The 23,272-nt window shown below is 51.2% G+C and overlaps 1 protein-coding gene across 1 annotated transcript; it reads left to right on the forward strand.

Annotated features, from left to right (window-relative positions):
- Nucleotides 1–1,777: 1,777 nt before the first annotated feature.
- On the forward strand, nucleotides 1,778–23,185 carry LOC144952413 (uncharacterized). Its single transcript, XM_078882808.1, has 4 exons — nucleotides 1,778–1,844; nucleotides 9,935–10,507; nucleotides 19,101–19,312; nucleotides 20,645–23,185. Exons 2-4 carry the CDS (start codon nucleotides 9,949–9,951, stop codon nucleotides 23,183–23,185), a joined length of 3,312 nt encoding a protein of 1,103 aa, XP_078738934.1. The 5' UTR covers nucleotides 1,778–1,844; nucleotides 9,935–9,948.
- The last annotated feature ends 87 nt before the right edge of the window (nucleotides 23,186–23,272 follow it).

The following is a 23,272-nucleotide window of genomic DNA, read 5'->3' on the forward strand; positions in this document are numbered from 1 at the left end:
GTTAAGAGATAGGGAACCGGTTCCTATAGAAAGTCTATGGGGCCATGTTAAGAGATAGGGAACCGGTTCCTATTGCATTGCACGTCTATGGGGCCATGTTAAGAGATAGGGAACCGGTTCCTATTGCAAGTCTATGGGGCAATGTTAAGAGATAAGGAACCGGTTCCTATAGAAAGTCTATGGGGCATGTTAAGAGATAGGGAACCGGTTCCTATTGCAAGTCTATGGGGCCATGTTAAGAGATAGGGAACCGGTTCCTATTGCAAGTCTATGGGGCCATGTTAAGAGATAGGGAACCGGTTCCCATAGAAAGTCTATGGGGCCATGTTAAGAGATAGGGAACCGGTTCCTATTGCAAGTCTATTGAGCCATGTTAAGAGATAGGGAACCGGTTCCCATTGCAAGTCTATGGGGCCATGTTAAGAGATAGGGAACCGGTTCCCATTGCAAGTCTATGGGGCCATGTTAAGAGATAGGGAACCGGTTCCTATTGCAAGTCTATGGGGCCATGTTAAGAGATAGGGAACCGGTTCCCATAGAAAGTCTATGGGGCCATGTTAAGAGATAGGGAACCGGTTCCCATAGAAGTCTATGGGGCCATGTTAAGAGATAGGGAACCGGTTCCCATAGAAAGTCTATAGGGTTATGTTAAGAGATAGGGAACCGGTTCCCATTGCAAGTCTATGGGGCCATGTTAAGAGATAGGGAACCGGTTCCTATTGCAAGTCTACGGGGCCATGTTAATAGATAGGGAACCGGTTCCTATTGCAAGTCTATGGGGCCATGTTAAGAGATAGGGAACCGGTTCCCATAGAAAGTCTATGGGGCCATGTTAAGAGATAGGGAACCGGTTCCCATAGAAGTCTATGGGGCCATGTTAAGAGATAGGGAACCGGTTCCCATAGAAAGTCTATGGGGCCATGTTAAGAGATAGGGAACCGGTTCCCATTGCAAGTCTATGGGGCCATGTTAAGAGATAGGGAACCGGTTCCTATTGCAAGTCTACGGGGCCATGTTAATAGATAGGGAACCGGTTCCTATTGCAAGTCTATGGGGCATGTTAATAGATAGGGAACCGGTTCCTATTGCAAGTCTACGGGGCCATGTTAAGAGATAGGGAACCGGTTCCCATAGAAAGTCTATGGGGCCATGTTAAGAGATAGGGAACCGGTTCCTATTGCAAGTCTACGGGGCCATGTTAAGAGATAGGGAACCGGTTCCTATTGCAAGTCTATGGGGCAATGTTAAGAGATAGGGAACCGGTTCCTATTGCAAGTCTACGGGGCCATGTTAAGAGATAGGGAACCGGTTCCTATTGCAAGTCTATGGGGCAATGTAGAGAAATCGAGAACCGAGACCCTCCGTGACCCCGCGTCCCCTCGTGACCCCTCGGTGTCACGTGGCCGGTGGCGCCAGGCAGGGGCGGGGGGCGGCGATGAAGCCACGCCCCCTCCCACTCCCCCCTCCCGCTATTGGTCGGCACAACCGGACGTGACGATCGAACAACGGGAAGTCGCCGGGGCGGCCATCTTATGTAGGGGTGGCTGCTACGCCACCTTCGTTAAAGCGCGGCGTGACGTCACCGTGCCATCCCTTACCAACATGGCGGACCCCCTCTACACCCCCCTCGGCCCCTCCCCCCGACCCCCGCGATGACGCCCCCCCCGGGCCCAAATTGCAGCGCGCGATGCAACTCCGCAGCCGATTGGTCAAAACGCGCCCCACGTGGCGGCGCTCGACCAATGGGGGGAGGTGTTAGAGAGAGGGGGGGGGGGTTAGGGTGCATCTGTGTTGGGGGTGGCGGCGGCGCGCGCCAAGTGGACTGCCGTCAAAATTGTCCTGAGGTAAAAACTTACAGAAAACACAAAAAAAAACACTAAAAAACGAGATAAAAATGTAAATAAACTTCTAAAGAGTCATCGGCAAACTTTGCCCTCCAAAAAAAACTTAGATCTTTCTCGCGGGGTCTACCTCAGATTTTAACCTCAGAATTTTACCTCGAATTTTACCTCAGATTTGAACCTCCTATTCGTCAACTTTACCGCGCGGGTCGAGGGTTCGGATTGTGCATCGCTCCCCCAGCCAGCCGACAAATTGCAGTTTTGACGACGGTGTTAGTAGTGGTGGTGGTGGTGGTGATGGTGGTTGTGGTGGTGGTTGTGCAAGCGATTGCGTTGATGCCAGAGCGCGAGGGGTGATGGTGGCAGAGGTGGTGGACGCTTCGTGCTTTTGCGAGGATTGCCTCACCACGAACGCGACGATGTTTGTGGTAATTTCCTAATCGATCGTGGTGTTGTGGTGGATTATGGTGGAGTTGGTGGTGGTGGTGGTGGTGACGTGGGCAAGATGGGTGTGATGGTGGTGGTGATTTCAAGAAAGTGAAAGTGATCGCCTCGGTTATCAAGAATGTGAAGGTTTCTTCAGTGATTGAGTGATTAGCCGAGTGAGTGAGTTAGTGGATGAGTGAGTGAGTTGTTGAGTGAGTTAGTTGGTGGTTGAGTGAGTGAGTTAGTGGTTGAGTGAGTTAGTCAGTGGTTGAGTTAGTGAGTTGTTAAGTGAGTGAGTGGTTGAGTGAGTTAGTGGTTGAGTGAGTGAGTTAGTGGTTGAGTGAGTCAGTGGTTGAGTGAGTGAGTGGTTGAGTGAGTGAGTTGTTGAGTGAGTTAGTTGGTGGTTGAGTGAGTGAGTTAGTGGTTGAGTGAGTTAGTCAGTGGTTGAGTTAGTGAGTTGTTAAGTGAGTGAGTGGTTGAGTGAGTTAGTGGTTGAGTGAGTGAGTTAGTGGTTGAGTGAGTCAGTGGTTGAGTGAGTGAGTGGTTGAGTGAGTGAGTTGTTGAGTGAGTTAGTTGGTGGTTGAGTGAGTGAGTTAGTGGTTGAGTGAGTTAGTCAGTGGTTGAGTTAGTGAGTTGTTGAGTGAGTGAGTGGTTGAGTGAGTTAGTGGTTGAGTGAGTGAGTTAGTGGTTGAGTGAGTCAGTGGTTGAGTGAGTTAGTGGTTGAGTGAGTGAGTTAGTGGTTGAGTGAGTCAGTGGTTGAGTGAGTGAGTTAGTGGTTGAGTGAGTGAGTTAGTGGTTGAGTGAGTGAATTAGCGGTTGAGTGAGTTAGTGGTTGAGTGAGTGAGTTAGTGGTTGAGTGAGTGAGTTAGTGGTTGAGTGAGTGAGTTAGTGGTTGAGTGAGTTAGTTAGTGGTTGAGTGAGTGAGCTAGTGGTTGAGTGAGTGAGTGAGTTAGTGGTTGAGTGAGTGAGTCAGTGGTTGAGTGAGTGAGTCAGTGGTTGAGTGAGTGAGTCAGTTGTTGAGTGAGTGAGTTACTGGTTGAGTAAGTGAATTAGTGGTTGAGTGAGTTAGTGGTTGAGTGAGTTAGTGGTTGAGTGAGTTAGTGGTTGAGTGAGTTAGTGGTTGAGTGAGTGAGTTAGTGGTTGAGTGAGTTAGTGGTTGAGTGAGTGAGTCAGTGGTTGAGTGACTGAGTTAGTGGTTCAGTGAGTGAGTTAGTGGTTGAGTGAGTGAGTTAGTGGTTGAGTGAGTCAGTTGTTGAGTGAGTGAGTCAGTTGTTGAGTGAGTGAGTTAGTGGTTGAGTGAGTTAGTGGTTGAGTGAGTTAGTGGTTGAGTGAGTTAGTGGTTGAGTGAGTGAGTCAGTGGTTGAGTGAGTGAGTTAGTGGTTCAGTGAGTGAGTTAGTGGTTGAGTGAGTGAGTTAGTGGTTGAGTGAGTTAGTGGTTGAGTGAGTTAGTGGTTGAGTGAGTGAGTCAGTGGTTGAGTGAGTGAGTTAGTGGTTCAGTGAGTGAGTTAGTGGTTGAGTGAGTGAGTTAGTGGTTGAGTGAGTTAGTGGTTGAGTGAGTTAGTGGTTGAGTGAGTTAGTGGTTGGGTGAGTGAATTAGTGGTTTAGTGAGTTAGTGGTTGGGTGAGTGAGTTAGTGGTTGAGTGAGTGAGTTAGTGGTTGAGTGAGTGAGTTAGTGGTTGAGTGAGTGAGTTAGTGGTTTAGTGAGTTAGTGGTTGAGTGAGTGAGTTAGTGGTTGAGTGAGTTAGTGGTTGAGTGAGTTAGTGGTTGAGTGAGTTAGTGGTTGAGTGAGTTAGTGGTTGAGTGAGTCAGTTGTTGAGTGAGTGAGTCAGTTGTTGAGTGAGTGAGTTACTGGTTGAGTAAGTGAATTAGTGGTTGAGTGAGTTAGTGGTTGAGTGAGTTAGTGGTTGAGTGAGTTAGTGGTTGAGTGAGTTAGTGGTTGAGTGAGTGAGTTAGTGGTTGAGTGAGTTAGTGGTTGAGTGAGTGAGTCAGTGGTTGAGTGAGTGAGTTAGTGGTTCAGTGAGTGAGTTAGTGGTTGAGTGAGTGAGTTAGTGGTTGAGTGAGTCAGTTGTTGAGTGAGTGAGTCAGTTGTTGAGTGAGTGAGTTACTGGTTGAGTAAGTGAATTAGTGGTTGAGTGAGTTAGTGGTTGAGTGAGTTAGTGGTTGAGTGAGTTAGTGGTTGAGTGAGTTAGTGGTTGAGTGAGTTAGTGGTTGAGTGAGTGAGTTAGTGGTTGAGTGAGTTAGTGGTTGAGTGAGTGAGTCAGTGGTTGAGTGAGTGAGTTAGTGGTTCAGTGAGTGAGTTAGTGGTTGAGTGAGTGAGTTAGTGGTTGAGTGAGATAGTGGTTGAGTGAGTTAGTGGTTGGGTGAGTGAGTCAGTGGTTGAGTGAGTGAGCCAGTGGTTGAGTGAGTGAGTTAGTGGTTTGAGTGAGTGAGTTAGTGGTTGAGTGAGTGAGTTAGTGGTTGAGTGAGTTAGTGGTTGAGTGAGTGAGTCAGTGGTTGAGTGAGTGAGTTAGTGGTTGAGTGAGTTAGTGGTTGAGTGAGTGAGTTAGTGGTTGAGTGAGTTAGTGGTTGAGTGAGTGAGTTAGTGGTTGAGTGAGTGAGTTAGTGGTTGAGTGAGTGAGTTAGTGGTTGAGAGTGAGTTAGTGGTTGAGTTAGTGGTTGAGTGAGTGAGTTAGTGGTTGAGTGAGTGAGTGAGTGGTTGAGTGATTGGTTGAGTGAGTTAGTGGTTGAGTGAGTTAGTGGTTGAGTGAGTGAGTTAGTTGTTGAGTGAGTCAGTTGTTGAGTGAGTGAGTCAGTTGTTGAGTGAGTGAGTTACTGGTTGAGTAAGTGAATTAGTGGTTGAGTGAGTTAGTGGTTGAGTGAGTTGGTGGTTGAGTGAGTGAGTTGGTGGTTGAGTGAGTGAGTTAGTGGTTGAGTGAGTGAGTTAGTGGTTGAGTGAGTGAGTTAGTGGTTGAGTGAGTTAGTGGTTGAGTGAGTTAGTGGTTGAGTGAGTGAGTTAGTGGTTGAGTGAGTCAGTGGTTGAGTGAGTGAGTTAGTGGTTGAGTGAGTGAGTGAGTGAGTGGTTGAGTGAGTGGTTGAGTGAGTTAGTGGTTGAGTGAGTTAGTGGTTGAGTGAGTGAGTTAGTTGTTGAGTGAGTCAGTTGAGTGAGTGAGTCAGTTGTTGAGTGAGTGAGTTACTGGTTGAGTAAGTGAATTAGTGGTTGAGTGAGTTAGTGGTTGAGTGAGTTAGTGGTTGAGTGAGTTAGTGGTTGAGTGAGTTAGTGGTTGAGTGAGTTAGTGGTTGAGTGAGTTAGTGGTTGAGTGAGTTAGTGGTTGAGTGAGTGAGTTGGTGGTTGAGTGAGTTAGTGGTTGAGTGAGTGAGTCAGTGGTTGAGTGAGTGAGTTAGTGGTTCAGTGAGTGAGTCAGTGGTTGAGTGAGTGAGTTGTTGAGTGAGTTAGTTGGTGGTTGAGTGAGTAAGTTAGTGGTTGAGTGAGTGAGTTGGTGGTTGAGTGAGTTAGTGGTTGAGTGAGTGAGTTAGTGGTTGAGTGAGTTAGTTGTTGAGTGAGTGAGTGAGTGGTTGAGTGAGTTAGTGGTTGAGTGAGTTAGTGGTTGAGTGAGTGAGTTAGTGGTTGAGTGAGTCAGTGGTTGAGTGAGTCAGTGGTTGAGTGAGTGAGTTAGTGGTTGAGTGAGTGAGTGAGTGGTTGAGTGAGTTAGTGGTTGAGTGAGTTAGTGGTTGAGTGAGTTAGTGGTTGAGTGAGTGAGTTAGTGGTTGAGTGAGTTAGTGGTTGAGTGAGTGAGTCAGTGGTTGAGTGAGTCAGTGGTTGAGTGAGTGAGTTGTTGAGTGAGTGGTTGAGTGAGTGAGTTAGTGGTTGAGTGAGTTAGTTGTTGAGTGAGTGAGTTAGTGGTTGAGTGAGTTAGTGGTTGAGTGAGTCAGTGGTTGAGTTAGTGAGTTAGTGGTTGAGTGAGTGAGTTAGTGGTTGAGTGAGTCAGTGGTTGAGTGAGTGAGTTAGTGGTTGAGTGAGTTAGTGGTTGGGTGAGTGAGTCAGTGGTTGAGTGAGTGAGCCAGTGGTTGAGTGAGTGAGTTAGTGGTTGAGTGAGTGAGTTAGTGGTTGAGTGAGTTAGTGGTTCAGTGAGTGTGTTAGTGGTTGAGTGAGTGAGTTAGTGGTTGAGTGAGTGAGTTAGTGGTTGAGTGAGTGAGTTGGTGGTTGAGTGAGTTAGTGGTTGAGTGAGTGAGTTAGTGGTTGAGTGAGTTAGTTGTTGAGTGAGTGAGTGAGTGGTTGAGTGAGTTAGTGGTTGAGTGAGTTAGTGGTTGAGTGAGTAAGTTAGTGGTTGAGTGAGTCAGTGGTTGAGTGAGTCAGTGGTTGAGTGAGTGAGTTAGTGGTTGAGTGAGTTAGTGGTTGAGTGAGTGAGTTAGTGGTTGAGTGAGTTAGTGGTTGAGTGAGTTAGTGGTTGAGTGAGTTAGTGGTTGAGTGAGTGAGTTAGTGGTTGAGTGAGTCAGTTGTTGAGTGAGTGAGTCAGTTGTTGAGTGAGTGAGTTACTGGTTGAGTAAGTGAATTAGTGGTTGAGTGAGTTAGTGGTTGAGTGAGTTAGTGGTTGAGTGAGTTAGTGGTTGAGTGAGTTAGTGGTTGAGTGAGTGAGTTAGTGGTTGAGTGAGTTAGTGGTTGAGTGAGTGAGTCAGTGGTTGAGTGAGTGAGTTAGTGGTTCAGTGAGTGAGTTAGTGGTTGAGTGAGTGAGTTAGTGGTTGAGTGAGTCAGTTGTTGAGTGAGTGAGTCAGTTGTTGAGTGAGTGAGTTACTGGTTGAGTAAGTGAATTAGTGGTTGAGTGAGTTAGTGGTTGAGTGAGTTAGTGGTTGAGTGAGTTAGTGGTTGAGTGAGTTAGTGGTTGAGTGAGTTAGTGGTTGAGTGAGTGAGTTAGTGGTTGAGTGAGTTAGTGGTTGAGTGAGTGAGTCAGTGGTTGAGTGAGTGAGTTAGTGGTTCAGTGAGTGAGTTAGTGGTTGAGTGAGTGAGTTAGTGGTTGAGTGAGTTAGTGGTTGAGTGAGTTAGTGGTTGGGTGAGTGAGTCAGTGGTTGAGTGAGTGAGCCAGTGGTTGAGTGAGTGAGTTAGTGGTTGAGTGAGTGAGTTAGTGGTTGAGTGAGTGAGTTAGTGGTTGAGTGAGTGAGTTATTGGTTGAGTGAGTGAGTTAGTGGTTGAGTGAGTGAGTGGTTGAGTGAGTGAGTTCGTGGTTGAGTGAGTTAGTGGTTGAGTGAGTGAGTCAGTGGTTGAGTGAGTGAGTTAGTGGTTGAGTGAGTTAGTGGTTGAGTGAGTGAGTTAGTGGTTGAGTGAGTGAGTTAGTGGTTGAGTGAGTTAGTGGTTGAGTGAGTGAGTTAGTGGTTGAGTGAGTGAGTTAGTAGTTGAGTGAGTGAGTTAGTGGTTGAGTGAGTGAGTTAGTGGTTGAGTTAGTGGTTGAGTGAGTGAGTTAGTGGTTGAGTGAGTGAGTGAGTGGTTGAGTGATTGGTTGAGTGAGTTAGTGGTTGAGTGAGTTAGTGGTTGAGTGAGTGAGTTAGTTGTTGAGTGAGTCAGTTGTTGAGTGAGTGAGTCAGTTGTTGAGTGAGTGAGTTACTGGTTGAGTAAGTGAATTAGTGGTTGAGTGAGTTAGTGGTTGAGTGAGTTGGTGGTTGAGTGAGTGAGTTGGTGGTTGAGTGAGTGAGTTAGTGGTTGAGTGAGTGAGTTAGTGGTTGAGTGAGTGAGTTAGTGGTTGAGTGAGTTAGTGGTTGAGTGAGTTAGTGGTTGAGTGAGTCAGTGGTTGAGTGAGTGAGTTAGTGGTTGAGTGAGTGAGTGAGTGGTTGAGTGAGTGGTTGAGTGAGTGGTTGAGTGAGTTAGTGGTTGAGTGAGTTAGTGGTTGAGTGAGTGAGTTAGTTGTTGAGTGAGTCAGTTGAGTGAGTGAGTCAGTTGTTAAGTGAGTGAGTTACTGGTTGAGTAAGTGAATTAGTGGTTGAGTGAGTTAGTGGTTGAGTGAGTTAGTGGTTGAGTGAGTTAGTGGTTGAGTGAGTGAGTTGGTGGTTGAGTGAGTTAGTGGTTGAGTGAGTGAGTCAGTGGTTGAGTGAGTGAGTTAGTGGTTCAGTGAGTGAGTCAGTGGTTGAGTGAGTGAGTTGTTGAGTGAGTTAGTTGGTGGTTGAGTGAGTAAGTTAGTGGTTGAGTGAGTGAGTTGGTGGTTGAGTGAGTTAGTGGTTGAGTGAGTGAGTTAGTGGTTGAGTGAGTTAGTTGTTGAGTGAGTGAGTGAGTGGTTGAGTGAGTTAGTGGTTGAGTGAGTGAGTTAGTGGTTGAGTGAGTGAGTTAGTGGTTGAGTGAGTCAGTGGTTGAGTGAGTGAGTTAGTGGTTGAGTGAGTGAGTTAGTGGTTGAGTGAGTGAGTGAGTGGTTGAGTGAGTTAGTGGTTGAGTGAGTTAGTGGTTGAGTGAGTTAGTGGTTGAGTGAGTGAGTTAGTGGTTGAGTGAGTTAGTGGTTGAGTGAGTGAGTCAGTGGTTGAGTGAGTGAGTCAGTGGTTGAGTGAGTGAGTTGTTGAGTGAGTGGTTGAGTGAGTGAGTTAGTGGTTGAGTGAGTCAGTGGTTGAGTGAGTGAGTTAGTGGTTGAGTGAGTTAGTGGTTGGGTGAGTGAGTCAGTGGTTGGGTGAGTGAGTCAGTGGTTGAGTGAGTGAGCCAGTGGTTGAGTGAGTGAGTTAGTGGTTGAGTGAGTGAGTTAGTGGTTGAGTGAGTTAGTGGTTCAGTGAGTGTGTTAGTGGTTGAGTGAGTGAGTTAGTGGTTGAGTGAGTGAGTTAGTGGTTGAGTGAGTGAGTGAGTTAGTGGTTGAGTGAGTGAGTTAGTGGTTGAGTGAGTTAGTGGTTGAGTGAGTGAGTTAGTGGTTGAGTGAGTTAGTGGTTGAGTTAGTTAGTGGTTGAGTGAGTGAGTGAGTTAGTGGTTGAGTGAGTGAGTTAGTGGTTGAGTGAGTGAGTTAGTGGTTGAGTGAGTGAGTGAGTTAGTGGTTGAGTGAGTGAGTTAGTGGTTGAGTGAGTGAGTTAGTGGTTGAGTGAGTGAGTTAGTGGTTGAGTGAGTGAGTTAGTGGTTGGGTGAGTTCGTGGTTGAGTGAGTGAGTCAGTGGTTGAGTGAGTGAGTTAGTGGTTGAGGGAGTGAGCTCGTCACTGAGTGAGTGAGTTAGTGGTTGAGTGAGTGAGTTAGTGGTTGGGTGAGTTCGTGGTTGAGTGAGTGTGTCAGTGGTTGAGTGAGTGAGTCAGTGGTTGAGGGAGTGAGCTCGTCACTGAGTGAGTGAGTTAGTGGTTGAGTGAGTGAGTTAGTGGTTGAGTGAGTTCGTGATTGAGTGAGTGAGTCAGTGGTTGAGTGAGTGAGTTTGTGGTTGAGTGAGTCAGTGGTTGAGTCAGTGGTTGAGTGAGTGAGCTCGTCACTGAGTGAGTGAATCAGGGCGTTGAGGGAGCTAGAAGTTGATTCTCTGGTTGATTGGGTGGGGTCGTTGGCCGAGTGAGTCCGTGGTAGGTGTGCGAATCGAGGACTTTTGAGGACTGCAGTTGAGTCCAGGCTGAGCCATCGTGACTGCCTGGACCGACCCTCCACTCTCATCTCCAAGTCTCATTTCCACATCCACCAGATCCCACAGCCCTCACAGTCCCCGCAGCCTTCACAGTTTCCAACTCCCCCCACCGTCTCCACGCGTCCGTCGCCCCCACAGAGCTGCTGCCCGCCATGGCGACCACCACCACCACCACCACCACCGCCGCCTCCGCCGCCGACGACGTCCTGCACAGCGGATACCTGCGCAAGCAGAAGAGCTCGCACCGCCGCTTCTTCGTGCTGCGCTGCGCCAGCTCCTCCGGGCCCGCCCGCCTCGAGGCGTGGGACAGCGAGAAACGCTTCCGCGACAGCCTCCAGAAGCGCCAGCGCGACAGCAGCAGCGGCGGCGTCGGCACGGTCGGCACAGTCGGCACGGTCGGCACGGTCGTCGACGGCGGCGGCGGCGGTACCGCGGAGAAGCCTCGGGCTCCGGCGGGCACCGGCGGCGCTGCCGGCGCCGGCGGAGGAGGAAGCTGCAAGTCGTCGTGGTGCTCGCCGCGCCGCTCGCTGGAGCTGGCGCAGTGCCTGGCGGTGTCGCGAGGCGCCAACGCCCGGCACGCTCACCTGCTGGTGCTCTTCACGGCGGAGCACAGCCTCGCCGTGGCGGCCGACAGCGACGAGGCGCTGGCCGCGTGGTTCGGCGCCATCCAGGCGTCGAGGGCCAAGGAGCCGGAGCCCCAGGGCGGACGCGGTAAGTTGCGGAGCGTGTTGCGGTAGTGGTGGTGGTGGTTGTGTTTACGGTGCTGTTGTGTGTGGAGAGAGAGTTTCCCGTAGCTGGGCAGTGTGCTCATGGCCAGCTCCGATTTGACAGCAGAGGTCTCGCTCCGAATCAGTCGAGCGGCATGTTTTTCATCGGCTGCGTAACGATGTGTGGAAGCTACCTGGTCTGTCGCTCTCATCACGAAGCTTCGGGTCTTCTCGGCCAGTCATGCCCTCCCTTCTCTATGCTCGTGAAATGTGGACCCCTCTAATGGAACATCTGCGCCGGTTAGAAACATTCAGGCTGGAATGGCTACGGTCTACCCTCGGTTTAACCAGGCGGTATTGTGTGAGGAGCTCACAAATCCTTGAAAGATCTGGACACATTCTCATCGGTGAGCTCCTCCGGTAGGCAAGGCTGCGTTGGCTGGGTCATGTAGCCCTCATGCCCAGCCACCACCGCATGCCCAAGCAGCTTCTGTTTGGCCACTAAAAGGGCAGGACATGAGCTAGAGAAGAGATGGACTGATGTGGAGCTGAGTGGACTTGCTGACGACTGGTACCAGCGGTGTCAAGATCGAACTCTATGGAGGATGCTCTTGAAGGGCGCTACTGGGCAGTTGGAGGCAGTCGCCCTCCAACAACAATGGAGGGTGGGGGAGCGACGCTCACAACAAAGAGCGGAGCGCCGGGTGGCTAAAGCGCAGCAAGTTGGCACAGTAGGGGGCACAGGTGGTGCATCAGCCAGTCATCTCGGTCATCTGTCAGTCGACCCGTGGCACCTGGGTCTGCCCCGTGACCTCCTGCCAGCGAGCCTTAGACACTTCACGTGGCCTCAAAGTGCACCTTGCCTGGCACAGGCACCGTGGTGATGTCACCGTCACTTAGTGGCGAATGGCGGATATTGGTATTGGTTGTTGTGGTGGTGGTGGAGGAGATGGTAGTGATGATGGTGCTGGTGGTGTTGCAGATGATGGCGCTGTTGGTGGAGATTGTGATGCTGGTTTGGTGGTGGAGATGGGGAGTGGTAGTGTAGCGGGTAGCGCTACGCTGCGCTATGTACCTGGCGACCCGGGTTCGATTCCCGCTCGCAGCCAACACCAGTGACGATTATCTGAACCAGTCCCGGGCCTCCCCTAGGTCTACTCGGCCTCAAATTAGAAGGCAAAGGCGGCTGAGTGTGGTGCTGGCAAACCACTGCCTAGTATGCGGTACCGGCCTTCATCGGTGCTACTCACAGCACTTACCCCAACAGTCTGTGAAGGCTATACGGGGGATCTTTCACTTTGTTTGGTGGTGGTGGTGCTGGTAAAGATTGTGATAATGGTGGTGGTTTTGTAGCCGGCTGGCGGTGATGATGAATCGTAATCATATTTCTATTGGTGAAATCCGATGAGCTATAAAGGTTTTTTTTTTTTATTACAGGTGTCCAGTGGGGGCAAAGGGGTCAGAACAAAAACACGATAGGAGTGCAAAGTATAGGAGAGGTAAGACAAAAAAGAAAAAATAAATACAATTGAAACAAAACTTTTTATTATTTTACCAGCTAAGACCCCCTGAGCTTTTTCCGAAGCGACCTGACCATGACAAATTGTATCTCAACGAATTGGCTCATGAGGAAATGTATCGCAGCCAAATAATCTAAAAGCATGTTTCTAAATGTGGAGGGAAAGACCGGAGGACGTAGATAAAAAAAAATCCACAGACTCCAAATATACAGCAGCAGCAGCAGGCGTTGTCAGGGTCGGGATCGAACCCACGGCCTTCTGCATACCAGGCGAGGTAGTCAACATCTCCCAGCCACTGTGATGATGATGGTGGTGAGAGAGACACGAAAACTCCAAATATACAGCAGCAGGCGTTGTCAGGGTCGGGATCGAACCCACGACCTCCTGCATACCAGGCGAGGTAGTTAACATCTCCCAGCCACTGTGATGATGATGGTGAGAGAAACACGCAAACTCCAAATATACAGCAGGCGTTGTCAGGGTCGGGATCGAACCCACGGCCTTCTGTACACCAGGCGAGGTAGTTAACATCTCCTAGCCACTGTGATGATGATGGTGAGAGAAACACGCAAACTCCAAATATACAGCAGGCGTTGTCAGGGTCGGGATCGAACCCACGGCCTTCTACATACCAGGCGAGGTAGTTAACATCTCCTAGCCACCGTGATGATGATGAGAGAGAGACACGTAAACTCCAAATATACAGCAGGCGTCAGGGTCGGGATCGAACCCACAACCTTCTGTACACCAGGCGAGGTAGTTAACTATTCTCCTAGTCACCGTGATGATGATGATGATGAGAGACAACGCAAACTCCAAATATACAGCAGAAGGCGTTGTCAGGGTCGGGATTGAACCCACAACCTCCTGTGTACCAGGCGAGGTAGTTAACATCTCCTAGCCACCGTGATGATGATGATGATGAGAGAGAGACACGCAAACTCCAAATATACAGCAGGCGTCAGGGTCGGGATCGAACCCACAGCCTCCTACAAACCAAGCGAGTTAGATAACATCACTGCACCGTGGTGCCCCTTAAATAAATAAATTAAAAACTAATGGTTGTGATGATGGTGGTGGCGGTGGAGACTGGAGATTGTGGTGATGGTGGTGTTGGAGATGCTGGTGGTGGTGATGGTGGCGAGTAGTGGAGAGTGGTATTGGTGGTGGTGGTGTTGTAAATGATGGGTGCCATGGTGGCTAGAAGATGTTTACTACCTCACCTGGTATACAGGAGATCGTGGGTTCGATCCCGACCCTGATGATGCCTGCTGTATATTTGAAATTTGCGTGTCTCTCTCATCATCATCATCACGGTGTCTAGAAGATGTTAACTACCTCGCCTGGTATACAGGAGGTCGTGGGTTCGATCCCGACCCTGATGATGCCTGCTGTATATTTGGAGTTTGCCTGTCTCTCTCATCATCATCATCACGGTGTCTATAAGATGTTAACTACCTCACCTGGTATACAGGAGATCGTGGGTTCGATCCCGACCCTGATGATGCCTGCTGTATATTTGAAATTTGCGTGTCTCTCTCATCATCATCATCACGGTGTCTATAAGATGTTAACTACCTCACCTGGTATACAGGAGATCGTGGGTTCGATCCCGACCCTGATGATGCCTGCTGTATATTTGAAATTTGCGTGTCTCTCTCATCATCATCACGGTGTCTAGAAGATGTTAACTACCTCGCCTGGTATACAGGAGGTCGTGGGTTCGATCCCGACCCTGATGATGCCTGCTGTATATTTGGAGTTTGCCTGTCTCTCTCATCATCATCATCACGGTGTCTATAAGATGTTAACTACCTCACCTGGTATACAGGAGATCGTGGGTTCGATCCCGACCCTGATGATGCCTGCTGTATATTTGAAATTTGCGTGTCTCTCTCATCATCATCATCACGGTGTCTATAAGATGTTAACTACCTCACCTGGTATACAGGAGATCGTGGGTTCGATCCCAACCCTGATGATGCCTGCTGTATATTTGAAATTTGCGTGTCTCTCTCATCATCAACATCACGGTGTCTAGAAGATGTTAACTACCTCGCCTGGTATACAGGAGGTCGTGGGTTCGATCCCGACCCTGATGATGCCTGCTGTATATTTGGAGTTTGCGTGTCTCTCTCATCATCATCATCACGGTGTCTAGAAGATGTTAACTACCTCGCCTGGTATACAGGAGGTCGTGGGTTCGATCCCAACCCTCATGCCTGCTGTATATTTGGAGTTTGCGTGTCTCTCTCATCATCATCATCACGGTGTCTAGAAGATGTTAACTACCTCGCCTGGTATGCAGGAGGTCGTGGGTTCGATCCCAACCCTGATGATGCCTGCTGTATATTTGGAGTTTGCGTGTCTCTCTCATCATCATCATCACGGTGTCTAGAAGATGTTAACTACCTCGCCTGGTATACAGGAGGTCGTGGGTTCGATCCCAACCCTCATGCCTGCTGTATATTTGGAGTTTGCGTGTCTCTCTCATCATCATCATCACGGTGTCTAGAAGATGTTAACTACCTCGCCTGGTATGCAGGAGGTCGTGGGTTCGATCCCAACCCTGATGATGCCTGCTGCTGTATATTTGGAGTTTGCGTTTTCTCCCCGTGGTCGTGTGGATTTTTCTCCGGGTCTTCGGGTTTTTCCCTCGCATTTAGAATCACGCGTTTAGAGTTTTTGCCTCCGATAAATTTGCACGTGACAAGCCACTAAGTTGAGCTATCATATGTGGCCAGGTAGCTTCTGAAAAAGAGCTGTTTCGCTCCCTGGGCTTTACCTGTGAAAATAAACAATTACACCATGGGAACCTCATTTGCCAGTAAAAATATGATAATTGGTTTTTTACCCTTCTATCTGGCAACAAAACTGACACCTTTTTACAAGGAGTCATGTTTGCATAGACCACAATACCTGCAGTCATAATGCAAACAAAAAACATAACTCTGATAATGTGCACTGTCTTTGAAGCCTTTTGGCGTCATCTGGTCCAACCCATGTGAGACTATGCTCTAAGGAAAGCTGTCTCGGGTGTGGACCAATCAACTTCAAGGACAGTGCATACATTATCAGAGTTATGTTTTTTGTTTGCATTATGACTGCAGGTATTGTGGTCTATGCAAACATGACTCCTTGTAAAAAGGTGTCAGTTTTGTTGCCAGATAGAAGGGTAAAAAAACACTTATCAATAAACAATTAGTTTAGTTTCAGTGGGGCTGCTGGTGGTAGCAGTGGAGATTGTGATGATGGCGGTGAAGGAGATGCTGGTGGTGATGGTGGATGCTGTGGGGAGTGGTGTAGATGATGGTTGTATGGAACTGATTTGTGGTGGTGTAGCGGTTAGCGCACTGCACTGCGTAACTGGCGAACCGAGTTCGATTCCCTCTCACGACCAACACCGGTGACGATTATCTGAACTCGTCCTGGGCATCACCTAGGTCGGCTCAGCCTCAAACTAGCTGATGTTATTGATGATTGCTGCTGATGCCAATGCTGATGATGACTACGTTGTTGCTGCCGATGACAATGCTGATGATGCAAATGCTGATGATGACTGCTGATGATGACAATGCTGATGATGCCAATGCTGATGATGACAATGCTGATGATGACAACGCTGATGATGACAACGCTGATGATGCCAATGCTGATGATGACAACGCTGATGATGCCAATGCTGATGATGACTACGTTGTTGCTGCCGATGGCAATGCTGATGATGCAAATGCTGATGATGACTGCTGTTGATGACAATGCTGATGATGACTACGCTGATGATGACAATGCTGATGATGACTACGCTGATGATGACAATGCTGATGATGACTATGCTGATGATGACCACGCTGATGATGACAACGCTGATGATGCCAATGCTGATGATGACTATGCTGATGATGACCACGCTGATGATGACAACGCTGATGATGCAAATGCTGATGATGATTACGCTGATGATGACAATGCTGATGATGACAACGTTGATGTTGACTATGCTGATGATGACCATGCTGATGATAACAACGTTGATGATGACTATGCTGATGATGACAATGCTGATGATGACTATGCTGATGATGACCATGCTGATGATAACAACGTTGATGTTGACTACGCTGATGATGACCATGCTGATGATAACAACGTTGATGATGACTATGCTGATGATGACTATGCTGATGATGACTATGCTGATGATAACAACGTTGATGATGACTATGCTGATGATGATTACGCTGATGATGACAATGCTGATGATAACAACGTTGATGATGACTATGCTGATGATGACCATGCTGATGATAACAACGTTGATGATGACTATGCTGATGATGACAACATTGATGATGACTATGCTGATGATGACAACATTGATGATGACTGCTGCCGATGACAAAGTTGATGATGACCACGCTGCTGATGACAACGTTGATGATGACTATGCTGATGATGACTATGCTGATGATGCCAACGCTGATGATGCCAATGCTGATGATGCCAACGCTGATGATGACAATGCTGATGATGACAACGCTGATGATGACTGCTGCCGATGGCAATGCTGATGATGCCAATGCTGATGATGACAACGCTGATGATGACTGCTGATGATGACTGCTGATGATGCCAATGCTGATGATGACAAAGCTGATGATGACAAAGCTGATGATGCCAATGCTGATGATGCCAACGCTGATGATGACAAAGCTGATGATGACCAAGCTGCCGATGACCATGCTGATGATGCCAATGCTGATGATGACGACGCTGATGATGACGACGCTGATGATGACAACGCTGATGATGACTATGCTGATGATGACAACGTTGATGATGACTATGCTGATGATGACAACGTTGACGATGACCATGCTGATGATGACAACGTTGATGATGACTATGCTGATGATGACAACGTTGATAATGACTATGCTGATGATGACTACGCTGATGATGACTATGCTGATGATGACAACGTTGATGATGACTATGCTGATGATGACAACGTTGATGATGACTATGCTGATGATGACTATGCTGATGATGACAACACTGACGATGACCATGCTGATGATGACAACGTTGATGATGACTATGCTGATGATGACAACGTTGATGATGACTATGCTGATGATGACTATGCTGATGATGACAACACTGACGATGACCATGCTGATGATGACGACGCTGATGATGACTATGCTGATGATGACAACGTTGATGATGACTATGCTGATGATGACTATGCTGATGATGACTGCTGATGATGCCAACGCTGATGATGCCAATGCTGATGATGCCAATGCTGATGATGCCAACGCTGATGATGACAATGCTGATGATGACAACGCTGATGATGACTGCTGCCGATGGCAATGCTGATGATGCCAATGCTGATGATGACAACGCTGATGATGACTGCTGATGATGACTGCTGATGATGCCAATGCTGATGATGACAAAGCTGATGATGACAAAGCTGATGATGCCAATGCTGATGATGCCAACGCTGATGATGACAAAGCTGATGATGACCAAGCTGCCGATGACCATGCTGATGATGCCAATGCTGATGATGACGACGCTGATGATGACGACGCTGATGATGACAACGCTGATGATGACTATGCTGATGATGACAACGTTGATGATGACTATGCTGATGATGACAACACTGACGATGACCATGCTGATGATGACAACGTTGATGATGACTATGCTGATGATGACAACGTTGACGATGACCATGCTGATGATGACAACGTTGATGATGACTATGCTGATGATGACAACGTTGATAATGACTATGCTGATGATGACTACGCTGATGATGACTATGCTGATGATGACAACACTGACGATGACCATGCTGATGATGACAACGTTGATGATGACTATGCTGATGATGACAACGTTGATGATGACTATGCTGATGATGACTATGCTGATGATGACAACACTGACGATGACCATGCTGATGATGACAACGTTGATGATGACTATGCTGATGATGACAACGTTGATGATGACTATGCTGATGATGACTATGCTGATGATGACAACACTGACGATGACCATGCTGATGATGACGACGCTGATGATGACTGCTGCCGATGACAACACTGACGATGACAAAGCTGACGATGACCACGCTGATGTTGACTATGCTGATGATGACCACGCTGATGTTGACTATGCTGATGATGACGACGCTGATGTTGACTATGCTGATGATGACCACGCTGATGTTGACTATGCTGATGATGACGACGCTGATGTTGACTATGCTGATGATGACCACGCTGATGTTGACTATGCTGATGATGACCACGCTGATGTTGACTATGCTGATGATGACGACGCTGATGTTGACTATGCTGATGATGACGACGCTGATGTTGACTATGCTGATGATGACCACGCTGATGTTGACTATGCTGATGATGACCACGCTGATGTTGACTATGCTGATGATGACCACGCTGATGTTGACTATGCTGATGATGACGACGCTGATGTTGACTATGCTGATGATGACGACGCTGATGTTGACTATGCTGATGATGACGACGCTGATGTTGACTATGCTGATGATGACGACGCTGATGTTGACTATGCTGATGATGACCACGCTGATGTTGACTATGCTGATGATGACCACGCTGATGTTGACTATGCTGATGATGACGACGTTGATGATGACTATGCTGCCGATGACAACACTGACGATGACAAAGCTGATGATGACTGCTGCCGATGACAACGTTGATGTTGACTATGTTGATGATGCCAATGCTGATGATGACTACGCTGATGATGACAATGTTGATGATGATGACAACACTGATGATGACCACGCTGATGATGACCATGCTGCCGATGACAACACTGCCTATGACAAAGCTGATGACCACGCTGCCTATGACAACACTGATGATGACCAAGCTGCCGATGACTACGGCAGGCCGCGAACTCCGCCACCGTCACGCGACGGCGGCCGTGACGGCACCGTTTGATGTGTTTGCTTTCTGTAACGCCGCCACCGCCGCCGCCGTATTGCCGTGCCCGCAGGCGAGTGCGCGTCGGCACGCGATGTGTGGCAGGTGACGGTGCGCGCCAGGGGCCTCGGCGCGCCGCCCTGCGGGCTGGCCGGAGTCCATCGCCTCTGCCTGTCGGAGCGCTCCCTCTCGCTGGTGCCGCTGGGCGCCAACGCGGCCGCCGTGTCCCTGCAGCTGCCCAACATCCGGCGCTGCGGACACTCGGACCACTACTTCTTCATGGAGGTGCCGCCGTCGCGCGCAAGCCACCTCGCGTTTTCGTTTTAGTTCGCCTTGCCACGCACCACGGGTGGGATCGAACCCACACCCTCCTACACACCGAGCGAGTTAGATGACATCACCCTTAAATAAATACGTACGAATGGTTGTGGTGTTGGTGGTGCTGGTGTTGGTGGTGGTGATGGTGGTGGTGGTGGTGATGGTGGTGATGGTGGTGCTGGTGGTGACGGTGGTGGTGGTGAGGGTGGTGGTGGTGGTGGTGGTGAGGGTGGTGGTGGTGGTGATGGTGGTGGTGGAGCGTGTGGAGATTGTCGTGATGGTGGTGTTGGAGATGCTGGTGGTGGTGATGGTGGCGAGTAGTGGAGAGTGGTGGTGGTGGTGTTGTAAATGATGAGTGCCATGGTGGCTATAAGATGTTAACTACCTCGCCTGGTATACAGGAGATTGATGGTTCGATCCCGACCCTCATACCTGCTGTATATTTGGAGTTTGCGGTGTCTTTCATCATCATCACGGTGGCGAGGAGATGTTAACTACCTCGCCTGGTATGTAGGAGGTCGTGGGTTCGATACCGACCCTGACGCCTGCTGTGTATTTGGAGTTTGCGTGTCTCTCTCATCGTCATCACGGTGGCTAGGAGATGTTGGAGGGGGAGCGTATATTTAAGCTGCTGGGTTGGAGGGGGAAGAGCGCCTTGACAAAATAATTTGCATATCAAGAGGACTTTAGCATATTTATGGGAAATGCAGATATGGGATTAGTCACTACTTGGGGAATGCGTAGGAGGTGGGCGGGGGGTTTCAAAGTCAAAGAACCAAGAAGATGAATCCCTGCAGTCACGAAAGAAGCTTTAAATCGAAATTTTATTATGCATTATTTGTATTATTTAATACATTTTATTATTTTACCATGTAGTATTTTTATTATTTTATTATTTATTTTTCTTATTCCATTTCTTTTACTATTTTATTATGTTGCATTTTTATTATTTGACTACTTCCCTTCAACGTGACTTTACCGAAAGAACCAAGAAGATGAATCCCTGCAGTCACGAAAGAAGCTTTAAACCGAAATTTTATTATGTTTTATTTGTATTATTTAATACATTTTATTATTTTACTATGTAGTATTTCTATTATTTTATTATTTATTTCTATTATTTCATTTCTTTTATTTTTTTATCATGTTGTATTTTTATTATTTGACTACTTCCCTTCTACGTGACTTTACCGAAAGAACCAAGAAGATGAATCCCTGCAGTCACGAAAGAAGCTTTAGACTTGGTGTGGTCGTGGTTGGCCCACCTGACCGCGGCGATGTCTGTACGCGCGTGCGCAGGTGGGCCGCTCGGCCATCACGGGGGAGGGCGAGCTCTGGATGGCCGTGGACGATGCGGTCGTGGCCCAGAGGATGCACGAGACGATACTTGGCGCCATGAAAGCCTTGAGCGGCGGCAGCGCCGGAATCGCCGGTGCCGACGATCCCCGGGCCCCGAGGGCGTCCTCCTCCTCCGCGCCCGGGCCTCCTTCCCCGGGGGCCCCGTCCTCAGCCGGCGCCGGAACCGCCTCCCGGCGCCAACCGCCCGCCGGAGTCAGCCGCTCGCGGGAGGGAGACGCGGCGGTGGCGGCGGCGGTGGTGGCCGCGTCCCCTTCCCGGCGTTTGGGGGGGGGGCCCTGGCGGCGGGGGGTGACTACGGCGAACAGAGGGGGCACGGTGACCACCACGGTGACCACCACGGTGACCACCACGGTGACCATGGCGGTGGCCGCGGCGTCGGCGCTGCCCCCGGTCCGCTCGCTGTCGTGCTCGCTGAGCGACGGGGGTTTCGCTTCCTCGTCGGACGAGTCGGGCTCCTGCGTCTCGCCGGATCCGGACGGAGCCGGCGGGGAGCTTCCCCTGACGACGGTGGCGGCGGCGGGGCAGCCTCCGTCGCGGGCCCCGATTCGCCGGACCGCGTCGCTTTCTTCGGCGGGTGCCTACGCCGGTGGCGGCGGCGGTAGCGTCGGCGGCGGCGGCGTCGTCGACCGAAAAGGGGGGAGCGGAAGAGGTGAGACCCCGCGGTGGGTCCTGGCGCGGGCGTCCGTGACGTCGCTGGAGGAGTTGAGTCCTCACCGCGCCGCGTCTCGCTCCGCTGCCGGCGTCGTCGCCGGTGTTACCGCCGCCGCCGCGGGCATCACCGCCGCCGCCACCGCCTCGATCTCCTCCTCGCTGGGATCGGCGTCGCCAAAATCGTCGAGCTCGCTGAGCGACCAGGCCTTCTTGGACGACGACGAAGACGACGACGAAGATGACGACGACGATCAAGACGGCGACGGCGTCGGCGGCTTCCGTGGCGTTGGTTGCGGACGGGCGCGCGCCGAGGACGACGGGGGCTACGTGTCCATGCAGCCCGGCGTGGCGCCGGGGCGGCAGCCTTCGCAACCGGCGGCCGTGGCGGTCGCGGTGCCGACGCCGGCGTCAACGCCGCAGTCGGACTACGTGCCCATGACCCACAACAACAACAGCAACGACGACCGCCGGAACAACAACAACGATAACCGCGACCGCCGGCAACGCGGCGGCGGCAACAACAACAACAACGGCAACAACCGCCACCGCCGGAGTTGCCCCTCGGAGCCGCGCAACGTGACCGCCGGCGGCGGGAGGGGCGGCGCCAACGCGGGCTACGTGCTCATGACGCCGTCCCCCGACGCGGCCTTCCCGTGGCCGGGCCTGCCCCCTGAGGCGGACGGCGACGACGCCGACGGCGCCGACGATTACATGAGCATGGCGCCGGCGGGGCCGGGGATCGATGACGACGATTTCGGCGGCGTCGGCGTCGGCTACAACCGCGGCAACAACGGCAACGTCGCGGCCGGATCTCCGCGTCGCGACCGGCGCAACCAGCAGCAGCGGCGGCGGCAGCAGCAGCGGCAGCACTGGGACGTCGGGGACGGTCACGACGGGCCCTACTGCTACTACTCGCTGCCCCGCTCGCTCCGCCCGGTGGGGCCCGGCTTGCACCGCACGGCCAGCCTCCACACCCAGCAGCAGCAGCAGGTGCCGCCGCCGGCGCGTGGCCTCACCGCCCAGCCTGTGCCAAGCGCCGGGGCCTGCGTCGCCCAACCGCCGGCCGGCCACGACGCTTCGGCCCAATCCGGCCCCGGCACCCGCACCGGCCTCCACATTCAGTTCCGTCGTAGCAGCAGCAGCGGCGGCGGCGGCGGCGGCGGCGGCGCCGTTCAGCCGGCATTCGACGTCCAGCCCGGCCGCAACACGCCCTTCAGGCCGGGCCGACGCTGCCTCACCCCCGTGTCTCCCCGTCGCAGTCCCGGGCCGCCGAGTCCCGTCGGCTTCATTCCCCGGTCCCAGAGCTCTCAGGATTTGGGAAGGCCCGGGAGGGGCACCGTGCCGGGGGGCCCGGGAGGTGAGGGTGGGGGGCCGGCGACGAGGGGTGGAGTTGGGGGGCCGTCAGGGAGGATCATCGGGCGTGGCGGTGAGGAGGAGGAGGAGGAGGAGAGGCTGGGGGGTGACTACGTACGGATTCACTACGAGGCCGCGCCGAAACCCCCGGGGCCCACGAGCCCCCCGATCGGCAGGGGCCCCGCGGGGTGGCGTGGAGCAGCCCCCCTTTTGGGGGGCGGCGGCGGCGCCGATGCTGCGGGGGGCCCCGACTACACGGAGATGGAGCTGCCCGCGTCCGCAGGAGGGGCGGACGGGGAGGGGCGGGGCGCGCTGCACTACGCGGCGCTCGACCTGGGAGAGGAGGGCCCCCCCGGTGGGGGGCCCCTGGGGGGAGACGGGGGGGCCGACTACGCCAGCATTGACTTCCGGCGGGGGGCACGCGGGGAGAGGGGGACGCGCGGAAGGCGCGGCGGCGGGATGGGGGGCACCGTCTGAGATGCGGGGATGCCGACGTCGATGCCAACACCGACATTGCCACCAACATCGACATCGCCACCAACATCGCCACCAACATCGCCACCA

This window comes from Lampetra fluviatilis, chromosome 67 (genome assembly GCF_964198595.1).
Source record: "Lampetra fluviatilis chromosome 67, kcLamFluv1.1, whole genome shotgun sequence".
Lineage (NCBI taxonomy): Eukaryota > Metazoa > Chordata > Hyperoartia > Petromyzontiformes > Petromyzontidae > Lampetra > Lampetra fluviatilis.

Bases quoted from the DNA above. Each gene is read 5' to 3' on its own strand.
- LOC144952413 (XM_078882808.1), top strand. From the start codon at position 9,949: ATGGCGACCACCACCACCACCACCACCACCGCCGCCTCCGCCGCCGAC. The intron at 10,508-19,100 runs GTAAGTTGCGGA...CCGTGCCCGCAG, and splicing joins GGAGCCCCAGGGCGGACGCG to GCGAGTGCGCGTCGGCACGC. The intron at 19,313-20,644 runs GTGCCGCCGTCG...GCGCGTGCGCAG, and splicing joins ACCACTACTTCTTCATGGAG to GTGGGCCGCTCGGCCATCAC.